Source organism: Sus scrofa, chromosome 1, assembly GCF_000003025.6.
Source record: "Sus scrofa isolate TJ Tabasco breed Duroc chromosome 1, Sscrofa11.1, whole genome shotgun sequence".
Taxonomy (NCBI): domain Eukaryota; kingdom Metazoa; phylum Chordata; class Mammalia; order Artiodactyla; family Suidae; genus Sus; species Sus scrofa.
In genome coordinates, this window is record NC_010443.5 from 191,094,338 (window position 1) to 191,106,935 (window position 12,598).

The window sequence follows — 12,598 nt, forward strand, 5'->3', positions numbered from 1 at the left end:
GACGGGAACTCCAGTTGTGCCTTTTTAATTCATGTGTAGTTTTAGCGTACATCTGGGAAAGTGGACAAGTCACAAGTACATGGTTCAACAAGCTGGTGACCAAATTCAATTGTTCTTGTTCATAGAAAAGGAGAACGACACAGAATGATGGTCTTTCCCTAGAGCACAGCTGCACTTTGCATCCGGCTACACCAGCCCTAGCCTGCTCACACAGGATGGGGTTCACCTGAGCCCTTCATACAAAGGCATCTCTCTTTGCTTCAGGTGGCCTGTCAGACTCCAACTCCAGGGATGGAACCTAATTAATTTAAATGATTATCGTAATGTCATTCTCCTTGCCAGTGACTGGTTCAATATCTAGACCTTGGCCAATCAGAGCAATTTTCACTGGAAAAGGGGAGGGCAAACTAATTTAATCCAATCAGAATGAAAGAGAGGCTTTATTCCATAGTTCAGGTGAAAGATGTTTCACTCTTCACTCTGGAAGGAAAACAGCATATTGCTATTGGTGCTTTTCACGCTCTGCTTTCAATAGTGAAGGATGTCAGCTTAAAGAAAACCTACACACAAAGGAGGGCAAAGCAAAGCAAGAGAATTGTAGAGAAATGGTGCCAGAATCCTGATTGTACTTCACTCCAAGTCCTCACCACCTCTGAGTTTACTGCTCTACCAGGTAAATGTGATGAATGTGATTTTGGTCAGTTTGGTTCAGATTTTCTGTTGCTTAGGCTGAATGCCTCTTGACAGTTATCATTGCTCTTGAGTACTCGATGAGGAAACTAAGGCTCTTAGAAGAGATGAAATCACTTCTTTCAGGTCATGCAGCCAGACATTTGAAACCACAGCTATTCGATTTCTAAGCTCCTGAACAACAGGCTCTAACTGGTCTGTATTTATCAGAGGCACAGCAAGAAAATAGATTGCATATTCAAGTGGGGGTAGTTAAGTGAAGTTTAGGAAGGATGCCCTCTACAAAGGTGTGGGTAGGATTAGGAGAAATCCTCCAAAAAGGTAAATTAGGCTCCCAGGGCTTGCAATAAAGATCCATTTATACTCCTAGAGGAAAAGAGGTAAGGTAGAAGTGAGGAAGTGGGGGCAATTAGGGGAAACTGGAGAGAATGATAGCTCAGGACATAGGAGAGGGTTCCCCTCTGGGGCTCAGGTCTTCAGTAGAGAGTCATAGCCTTGACCCAACATGTGGCAAGACTGTGAGAGACCCTGGGTTGTAAATACTTTGCTTTCTTCTCCCAGCCTTCAATCTCCTGTTGGGCTCCCTTGAGAAGCCAGTGAGGAAAAGGGGCTTAGATGACAGCCTGGAGAACAGAACAGAAAGAATGGGGGAGGACAGACCTGGAGGAGATGCACACAGCCAACCTCTTACTTCGCACCAGTTTCCCTGACTTGTCCAGTGTTGCTGACTGGCTAACTTGGGAATGGACTCTGAGAAGATTAGCTTTCAGTATACTCAGTATGATGTGTTTTTGTGATCAATACCCATGGGAGGAAGGAGTGGAAGAAGAAATGGGTAGAGAGATGAGATGCAAGGGAATCCCAAAGAAGGCTTCAGCCAAACACATGGAGAGCTCTGGGCCTGAGTGGCCCTCCAGAATCCCCCTGAGTTTGGGGTAAGGGGACCAGTTATCGGGTATGTCAATAATTACTGGGTGCAGAATCTCTGAGTATCCAAGTGTCACTGTCAACTCAGACCTGTTGTCAAAAGTCCTTGAAATGTTTGGATTTCCCTTCTTCAAGTGTACATCTCCCTGAATCATTGCCTAGGTCTTTGGGCAAAGACTAGGGGAATCATTTCTTAACACATGACACTGGGTTCTTCCTCTCAGACAACTGGCATCTCCTTCAATCAGTGGGTTCTGATTTTGAAAACTGGCTCAGCTTTAGCAGCTAATAAAGGAATCATGACTTTGTATTCAAGCAACTGCCTTCAGATTCTGCTTAGCCATCCTGGATTTCTTTTAATCATACAGATTAAAAGGCACCCTTGTCGACTTCCCATCTAGTTCACCCCTAGAGAAGCTCTTTTCTGTTCACCATTTGCGTATCCCCCAGCTGGTTAGCCTCTTCTGTTGCCTCATTGGCCTCACCACTCATCACCACGCTTGCATCCACCTGGCTTCTACTTGTTAAGTGCTGGCACAGGGGCTTGCTTGTTTCTGAGAGTTAGCAAGCTCATTGCTATCAGATGTGAGCCCATTTCTACATCTCTGTCATCTGCCTTGACAACCACCACCAAACTTCAGTGATGTTCTTACTCCTCTCACCCATCGTTCCTAGTTTGGTAAGTGGTGTAGCCTCTAGCTCTCCTGCCAAAACAACCTGATCTGGTGGGTTTTCTGGTCTTAGGTAGTCTTATCTGTATGGCCATAATCGATTCTACATGATTTTAATCCCTTTCCCATTGTCTGGCACAGTACTTCTTCTATTTATATCTCACTTAGTTTGGGCCATCCCCTTTTTCATGTTTCGAGAGGTTATCCTTGCTGTGTTTGCTGCATTTCCACTCGAGCAGCACATTGACCAGCAGTGGATACACTTGCCTAGTTAACCATACTCTCTCCACCTTAAGCATTTTGTTTAAAAAAATTATTTATACATTAATTGAAGAGCCAGAATGTTTTAATTGTGATTATGGGTATTTTATTCTTTTGACTTTAATCTTTATTTTTAAAAGATGTTTTTATTAAAGGTTTATATTTTTCTAATCATAAAAAGAAAACATTTTTTTAAAAAATCTCATCTCCAACCTTAAAGGCAGACTAAAGAAGATTAAATAAATGCAGGTAAATAAAACTGGTGGGTGTGAGAAATTAGTGAAAATGAGTCTGAAGAAGAAATGAGGGATGGATACCTGATTACTTAGAAAGTAAAAAAGATGCTTCTACTAACTTAAAAAAAGCAAATAAGCCTACAACTCTATTGCTAGAAAAATAAACTATTAAATTTTTTTCTAATGATAATGATTCAGCTTTGTAATGTAAATGTTTTTCAGTGTAATTTGCATGAAATCTTCTGTCTCATTTATGCCCTCATCTCTATCCAGACTGTATTTATTATGCCAGATAGATTTGAAGTTCCTTTTTTAGAAGATTTCCACCAGGAAAGAAATTAGTCTTCCAGGGTGACCCACTCCTACACTTTATCAGTGACCTGAAGTTTTTCCAACAAGAATGTATATCCAAATCAAATTTTCTGGGTTTAATGGAGATGAGAGGTATCTGTATAATAAGCATACTTCCTGTCTTTGGCTAGCACTGTTAGTTCATCTTTTTACCTTCTGAAGATTAAATCACTGCAGCCATATTATAATCTTTCATCTAAGGGTCTACATGTCTTCCCTTAGTACCTTCATATTTGCCTTTGGATTCTTGAAATGCTTTCAGTGAATGTGAAGTGTTGGGAACTGGGTCTGTTACATGTTCTGCATTGCTACTCCCAATGTTATTCATTACCAGAGTGTGTTCTTCTCTCATACACATGCTGTATGTGTGTCAGAAATATTGCCAGTGTGGATTAAAAGACATAGAGGAGGGAATGAAAGAAAGAAGTCAGACTGAAAATTCTATGTGCAGGAGATAAGCTTAAACATTATCAACTGCAAATGCCTTCTATCCTTCATAAAAAAGAAAGGATGACCCAGACAGCGAAGCTGCCTGAGCCTCCTGCCCAGAGGATGGAATTGAGGGCCCAGAGGGTAAAGCTGAGCATTGCAGAAGGTCATTTCCAGGCCTTGAATATTAATGCATTTCCCCCACTGGATCTCAATATTGCTTGGAATCAGTGATTCTTTTTCCTTGTTCCATCTCTCTATTTGAATAGAAGTGTCCATGACTCTTACCCTGTGTGTGTCCCACCATTGTATTTTAGGATCACACAAGTTATTTTTTTATTTCACAGGCCCACAGATAGAGAAATTCTGTCTCAAATGAATCCTGCTGAGAGTTAAGACCCAAGCATGATTTTAAGAATGAGATTTAAGACTTCTGTGTTGATTATATTTCAATGAGCTTTTGAAACTGCCTTGATGCTCTAATGTGTTGAGACTTTTAGAGTGCTGGGATTGAGTGAATGTATTCTGCATATGATATGGATGTGAATCTTTGGGGGCCAGAGGGTAGAAAGCAGTAGGCTGAGCAGTGGGCTCCAAAGTAGTCCAAGTCTCAATCCCCAGAATATGTGAATATGTTTCCTGATACAGCAGACAGGACTTTGCAGCTATGGATAGGAATCTTGAAATGAGATTTTCTTGAATTATCTGGACTAGAAAACCACAGTGGTCCTTATAAGGGAGAAATTGTAAGAATGGAAGCAGGGGTCAAATAGAAGAGAAGATGCTATGCTGCTGGCTTTAAGGATGGAGGAAGAGGCCATGAGCCAAGGGGTGTCAGTGACCTCTAGTAGCTAGAAAAGACAAGGAAACAGAGTCTCCTCTAGAATTTCCATAAGAAACACAACCCTGCTGTTCCATTGTAGATTTCTAACCTCCAGAATCATAAGATAATATATTTGTGGTGTATCATGTCATTAAGCTTGTGGTGACTTCTTACAGCAGCAATAGGAAACTAATCAACTTAGTGTTCTGTGTTTTACCTGGCTTCTAGCAAGAACTAATTTTGTTTGGATATTTGTTATGTCAGAAGCCTTGCATACATTAGCACATTTAATTCTTTCCACAACTTGTGATGTAGTAACTATTTTACAGGTAAGAGAAATGAAGTTCAGAGCTGTAGTAGCAGAATTTAGTTTGAATCCAGGACGGAGGGACTGGAAAGTCCAGGTTGTTTTTTCGCTCTCTCTTTCCACCTATTCCTCCTCCAACAAGTTCTTCTCCTTTCACTATTGTTATTGATATTATTATCATTACACCACCACCACAGTATTGTCAATGAAGAATCTATTTCTGGGCCCATGTAGATTCCTCATTCAATGAGTTGGATATCTCCTTTCCCTCTTCCCTATGTACAAAGACAATTCTTCTCATAGAATAAATATTTTATTGAGTTGCATCCAAAGGACATTCCACTTTAAACTAATGAGCTTCTGAATAAATAAATTTTCCACCATAGTTAAAATGCATATTCGAAAGACTGGATACATAGATGAAATACACATTCTTTAATGCCAAAACTGTTCTGGCCTGCTCTGAAAGCAAAGAAAAGGATCCAAGTATTATAAATTTCAACAAATGAGCCAAAACAATTAGTTTCCTTAGATAATTAAATAGGATAATAATCTAAAATGCTCCACAATCTGGTTGGTAGAGAAGCAAAATTCACTGTCTTTATTAGCAGCTTGCTTGCATATTTTTGTTTGAAGTAATGAGTATCCTACTAGCTCAGGGGAAAAACAGCCCAAATGCTGCAGACTTAGAGCACTGCTAACCAAGGAGCTGGTGTTTAATTGGGGATGGCCAGATGTACATATTGCTTCTAGTAACTCCACCACCCTCTCCCTGCCCCTCAGTCCTCAACTAAAATCCCATAAATGCTGTGTTGGGAGAACATCCCAGAGAGAGTTTCCAGCAGAACAAGGGTATTACCTGTTGATGTATCTTCCATTTGACCAGCAAAGACCATCTGGCAGGGCAGCTGGGGGATCTTATCTGCAAGGTGATTGGGAGCCAGGAAAAGCTTCTTGAACATCAAGGGGAAGGGCAATGAGAACTGGTAAACTGCATTCTGTACATGTCACCAAGGCAGATTTGCTGTGAATTCATTGTCATTTTTCAAAGGCAAGCAGCGTTCACCTTCTTCCTGGTTCTTTGTACTGTATCAGTTAATTATGAAAAGCACAGAGCCTAGGAATTAAGTGCTCAGTCAATGTTCCTTATTACTATTTTTTGCTGTGTTGTTGTCAGAACAAGACTGTTCTCTTGACACATGGTCACTGAACTTCACAGAGTCAAGTTGTGTGGCTGGATTGTGAGCTTCTGTGGGAGGTCATGAGACTGGGTAGTTCATGAGTCACCTGATCTTTATGCTTTTTGAGTGACTTAGATAACACGTTGTATTTGGAATAACATGCACTAGGAATAAAAAAATATCTCTGAGGTGACATTCCAATGAAGGAGGATGGAAGAATGTGCATCTGGCAGATGTGTTCACATTTACTTTGAACCTTGACCTCCAGGTCACAGATCACCAGGACAGCACCTCTTAGGACAAGGATAAGTTCTTTTGCTTCCCTGGAAAGTGTTAACCTTTCCATCCTAAACAAGTGATTAAAAGAACCACTGCAGACCTGGAGTCATGGGGATAATTATGAAGTTAATGTTTTCTTTCCTAATGGAAACAGTCTGGATAAATAGTAGTGATGGGACTTCCTTCAACTTGCACAGACTGTGCTTTGACATGAATTACTTGTATTATTTGTAAAAGACAAGTCAAGTAGTGCTGTTTTTTTTTCCCCTTCATTTTTGTTTTGTTTTGTTTAGGTTTTGAATTTGGTGTTCAGGTGGCTGTCGTATTTTGTAAAGTCTGGGGGCATCGAGTCCCGTGATGTGCTGTTGGAGACTTGTTTTAGCCTAGAGAGATGAAACCAAATGGGGTGTCCAGCAAATTAGCCACCATGTGAGTGTTTAGGGGCACTTGAAAGGAACCCTGAGAGTTCCTATAGTGGCTCAGTGGGTTATGAACCCTACTAGTATCCATGAGGATGTGGATTTAATCCATGGCCTCTCTCAGTGGGTTAAGGATCCAGCATTGCCATGAGCTGTGGTGGAGGCCACAGATGTGGCTCAGATCTGGTGTTGCTGTGGCTGTGGCGTAGGCCAGCAGCTGCAGCTCCGATTAGACCCCTAGCCTGGAAACCTCCATATGCCACAGGTGTGGCCCTAAAATGGGTAGGTACAACCTGCAGCTATAGCTCCCACTTTGGGGTGCATGAGAACTATGGGGGTAGTGATGCATAGAGGTGTCGATTAAAAATGAAGATGCCTAGGAGCCACTCCAGAAAGTCTGACTTTATATCTGGGGTGGGGCACTAGGAATTGCCCTTTAATATGCAGACTCAGGAGACAGTGGGCCTGTGGGCCAGGAAGATGAGAGAATGTATATATGTGTATGATTGGGTCACTATGCTGCATAGCAGAAATTGACACAACACTGTAAATCAACTATACTGTAATAAAAATTGTTAAGAATACCCAAAAAATGGCTTGGTTGAGATGGGTTGAGTTCGTTACTAGGAAATTAGTCTGTGTAAAATTCTGGTACCTGAAGAGAACTTTTTTTTTTTTTTTTTTGTCTTTTTAGGGCCTCACCCTTGGCATATGCAGGTTCTCATGCTAGGGGTCCAGTTGGAGCTGTAGATGCAGGCCTACACCACAGCCACAGCAACACACGATCTGAGCTGCATTTGCCGCCTACACCATAGCTCAGGGCAACGCCGGATCCTTAACCCACTGAGCAAGGGCATGGATCAAACCTGTGTCAGCCAATCAAACTCGTTATTGCTGAGCCACAGTGAGAACTCCAAGAAATATTTTCTTAATGTGATGTTGAACTAGAGCCCCTTTACCCCAGTTTCAAGTGCAGTGCTTAGGAGACCCTGTTGCTCAGTGGGCATCACAGAGTCTGTGTTCAACTCCCAGGCCTGCCATTTACTAATTGTGTGACTTGGGCTCAATGCCTCAGTTTTCTCATCTGCAGATGGAGTATAATTATAGCATCTACTTCAGTGTTGTTGTGGATCAGTGATTTCTAATGATGATACAGATGAATATATGGAGAGAAACTACGTAAGCTACTGTTTTTAAGCACTTTGCATATATTCGCTCATTTAATACTCACAAAACCCGGGCAGATTTTGGGCAGCTGAGGCGAAGTGGCAGCAGTAGGAGCAGCGGCAGCCAGAGGCAGGATGAGCACACGCAGTAAAGGCGCTGAGCAGAAGTCCACCTCAGCCCAGGGAAAACCAGCAGCCCCAGCTCCTCAGAAGAGAGGACCCGGCCGACCCAGGAAGCAGCAACAAGAGTCAACCAGTGAGCCTTCTTCTAAGAGACCAAGGGGCAGACCCAAAGGCAGCAAAAACAAGAGTCCCTCCAAAGCAGCTCAAAAGAAACCAGAAGCCACTGGACAAAGACGGCCAAGAGGCAGACCTAGGAAATGGCCACAACAAGTCGTTCAGAAGACGTCTGCTCAGGAGACTGAAGAGACATCCTCACAGAAGTCTGCAGAAGAGGATTAGGAGGCGCCAACATTCAACGTCCACCTCAGCAGCAGTTGAATCTTTTGAAGGGAGAACTACTTACTCCCTATTGCCATGGTTTTTCCACTTTCATCTGGGGTTGCAGGGGAAGGGTGGGGGTGGGGTGGGAGGAGAAGGGACATAACCTTGAAAAGGACTGTATTAATCACCTTCTTTGTAATCCCTTCACAGTCCCAGGTTTAGTGGAAAACTGCTGTAAACACAGGAGACACAGTTTAACAATGCAACTTTTAATGACTGTTTTCATTTTCCTTAACCTACTAATAGTTTGTGGATCTGATGAGCAGGAGTGGGTGGGTGAGAAAAACTCTGAATGGGTTTAGCCAATCACTGTACTGCATCCAAACCAGAAACGTGTCACCTGCGTGACAGTGGGCATTCCTCTAGGCAAGGTGCAGTAGGAAATGCTGCCCACCTCAGACGTCACCCAGCCCCCTCTCAGTGGTGAAGCTTCTGTTTAGAACACCAAAGATAGGACTAGATACTACTTACTTTCTCATATAACCTGGTAGACACTTACTTGATGATGTTTTTATTTTTACCTTTATTTCTAAGTGAGAGGAAATGCTGATGTATCTTTTCATCCAACTAACCAGAAAAGGTGATGTTCTCTTTTCAAAAAGGGAAGTAAGCAAACTCAGATTGCCAACTCCTATATTTATGGATGCTATACATTGCTTATTTAATACACAGTTAACAGTAATGGTGAGTTTTAATTCTCTCCGTAGCGCCTTTGGTAATTCACAATAGTGATGGATCTAATGGTTCTAGCATTTTAAGAAACCTAGACAAGTAAAATTATTCTCTTTATGATTTCATGAAAAGGTACAACAGAATAACCCATGATGAACTTACCTGGATTATGAGACGGGGGGAGAAGCAAAATCTAAATCTATTTTGCTATAGTTATACTACAATTTAAAGAACAACAACAAAGCAGGCTCTCTTGTCTCTTTCTTTTCTCTCTGTCTCTCTCTCCATTGTGTATGAGTTTCTGTGAAAGATCTAAATACCATGTTCCTCAAATGAAGCTTATGTGTTACTCCAGGTAATACGTTTTGACATAGGATGGTTGGCTGAAGTGCTTTTCTTTGACATCAGCGCGCATCTCTTCACTCAAACTGCGCTTTTAGCCAGAGATGCAATAATACATCCCCGCTGCTCAATATCACCTATGAATGTTACAGTTAATTTACCGTTTAGTACTTATTACAGGCTGCTGACACAAGCAATGCAAGAAAAACCCTACTGGGAAGGTGATGCTAATCATCTACAGTCATTTTTGTACACTTGTTAGAATTAAAAGAAGCAGCATCCTTACTATGTTTCAGCATGGATATGTATTTTTCTATGATTTTTTTAAATCAAAATTTTATAAATACTTGTTTCGGTTTCTCTGCTAGATTTTGCCAATTAGCTTGAACATTTTTTGGTAACCAAGTCGCTCCTAGGTTCTTAAGGATTATTTTCCTCCATTACACTACACGTCACACAAAATTTGACTGATGTTTAAATATTACCCTCCAAGTTTGAACCTCACGTGAATTGTTTAAGGAAATGGACTAATTGACTTGTAAAGACCTACCTCCAGACTTCAAAAGGAATGAACCTGTCATTTGCAGCATTCATTTTTGTCAGTGTTTGGAATAGTTCAGACTGCAGCTAACCCTCATCAGAACTATTTTGCAAAAGACTTTTGATAGAAAGGAACTCATTTTTACGTACTTTTTTGCAAATAAATAAAATAAAGCCAACCTTAAAAGAAACTTGAAGTTTTGTAGATGAGTTGCAGCAAGCTCAGCTTTTGCATGATGTAATCAAAATGTGTTTTGAAGATTAATTGACCATGAGAAAATGCTTGACAAATATTTTCACATATTTTAGGCAAATGTGATTTTTGTACTGCGTCTCAACCAGATTTATTTTAAGGCTTCTTATGTAAAGTTTTTATTCCTTTGTCTTCTAGTGAGTGTGCTGACTTTTTAACATGGCTATTATCAGTTGGGCCAAGAGGTAGCATCTCATGCCAGCTTGTGTCAGTCTGGCTTTTAGTACTGATGCCAAATGAAACTTAAAGCCATTTCTCTTTCCAGCCACTTCAGAGAAGTAGTTTCAAAGGCCACATACCTCTCTGAGACCAGCAAATCCATCACTATTGTGAATTACCAAAGGAGCAATGGAGAGAATTAAAACTCACCATTACTGTTAACTGTGTATTAAATAAGCAAAGAAACGGTGGCTCATAAAAATAAAAGTCCCACACCATATCTTGAGTTGGGCCTTTTGAAACCTCACTGACCAGCTCATAAAACTGAAGCAGTTGCTCATGTTGGCCAAACTCAGAGCAGCCAGTGATTTCTGTCTCTGAAGTTACTCTTTTATTTCTTATGCGTTGTACAATCAAAACACACTTAAGCCCCAGTATACCTCATTTTTCATACTAGAAAAAAAAAAGGCTTGTGGCTAATGGAACAGTAAGAACATCATCAAATTTACACATACATAGTTTATTTTTGTGGGAGTTAAATTTTAAGGACTGTTCTTTGCTGTTGTTGGTCTCAGGCTAAGTAAGACTAGATATTTAACCTTTCTTCCATTTCTGCAAATTAGGTATATTTGCAGGAGAAAAGTATCAAGACATTGACCTGTAGTTGACTTTCTCCCTGTTTCTTGGAGTATCTTCAATTTTGTTCTTCATGTAGAGTTGCTGTCTATGATTGTCCTTTGAATGCTTGCTTGTTGAAAATATTTCTCTAGTGGATTATCACTGTCTGCTCTGCACAATAAACATAATAGCCTCTGTGGGAAAAAAAAAACTCACAAAATCCTATTAACTATATGATGTTGTTCTGCCCATTGGCCGAATGAAGTTAACAATTGCTCAAAGCCATGTGATGAGATACAGGCAAGGTTGGGGTCCTTGCTCTCCAGCCTCTCCAATAGAGCCCTGGCTCCTCTTCCTCCTCCCTTTCTCCTCCTATCTTGTAGCTCCAGAGGAGTCTAGCTGAGCTCCTGTTAAGCAAAACTGTAATTTTGTTAACTGATAAAAGTGTATTCTGGATGCATACTTGCTTGCATGGGTCCAGGAGATTCTGTAGGAGAGAGAAAGCTGCACTGGGCTCTTTGCCTTTCTAAGTACGACAAAGAGTCAGCTGCCAGAAGCAAAGGCACAGATAGATCGGTGCTTAGCTAAACTATTTCTCTCAGTCTTCCTGGGCTTAACTTTTCCAGGTGGGAAGGGGCTGGGCCCACCTTCCCCCGGCAGGGAAGCAGTAAGTTCTTGCTACCCTTGCTAGGATTCACTAGGACTATCCTTCCTGGAGTATCTGATGGGAGCCCTTGAGCTGAGTGGGGTAAGGCTGAGGGCCGCATTGTAATAACTGTGGTAGCTACTAATGATTGAGCACCCCAGGTCTTTGCTCAGCATTTTCCAGACACCATCACATTTAATGGTCTCAGTAACCCCACCCTTGTTTTTAGGACCAGCTCCCGGGCTGGGCCCCCATTTACCTGTGATCCTGTGCATTTGTGAAGAGGCTGCCTGTCGAAGCCCTGTGCTAAGTTGTTGTAAAGCTGCCCTCTAGCTTCTTGCCTGTGCCTCTGGTTTCTGACCAGGCTGTGACCTCAGGACCCCACCTGGCTCTCTTACCCTGGTCCACTCCCATGGCAGCACTTGTGCCCTGCTGGACAGAACCAGATTTTCCAAAATATCTGCTTGAAGGAGTGGAATTCAGCTTGCAGAGTGAGCTGTATTTGGGAGTTTTGTTTGTTTGTTTTGTTTTTTGCTTGCCTGTTTTTCTGTCACCAGATTGCTCTGGGAGCAGTGATGCTCTTAATTAAGCTGAGATCTGAGGTGCTTAAAATGCACAATTCACAGGCAAGCTAGCTGATGCCTGAGGCTGGCACAGGATGTTCCTCACTCCTAGAACTGTAACAGCATCATGCCATAAAGACTCCTTTCTTTTAATGGAGCCAACTCACAGGACCAAAGAATGAGGACCCATTGCAGGTGAAGGAGGCTTCTAAGGGGCTTGACTCCTCAGCATTGCCCTCATGTCTGCTGAGAGCTCAGGGGCTGCATTCAGCAACAAGGAGAAACCATGGATGGCCAGTCTACCAGGAGAGGTAGCCCGGGCTCCTGAGAAGGTAAATCTTTGAGTTCACACAGAAAGCTCCAAGCAGAATGATTTGGGTTTTTCAAAAGGAAGCCAGACAAAGAGCTTAGATGTGGACCCAGAGATCACAAGCAAATAGGAAATCTGCATCCAGTTCTGAGGAAACCTAGTAGTTGGACTTAAATGATATTTAGTACTTTAACCCACTCCCATTGCTCAACACATAGGTTCTTCCAACTTCCCTTCAGCCTCTCATTTTC

At 41.8% G+C, this 12,598-nt stretch overlaps 1 protein-coding gene across 3 annotated transcripts; it reads left to right on the top strand.

Moving 5' to 3' along the window:
* Positions 448-11,057, top strand: LOC100359361 (high mobility group AT-hook 2-like). 3 transcript variants are annotated; one of them, XM_013993477.2, is made up of 2 exons: positions 448-673; positions 7,650-11,057. In XM_013993477.2, the coding sequence occupies exon 2, from the start codon at positions 7,876-7,878 to the stop codon at positions 8,200-8,202; it is 327 nt and encodes a 108-aa protein (XP_013848931.2). In that variant the 5' UTR covers positions 448-673; positions 7,650-7,875; the 3' UTR covers positions 8,203-11,057.

Coding starts and splice junctions, on each gene's coding strand:
- LOC100359361 (XM_013993477.2), top strand. CDS start 7,876: ATGAGCACACGCAGTAAAGGCGCTGAGCAGAAGTCCACCTCAGCCCAG.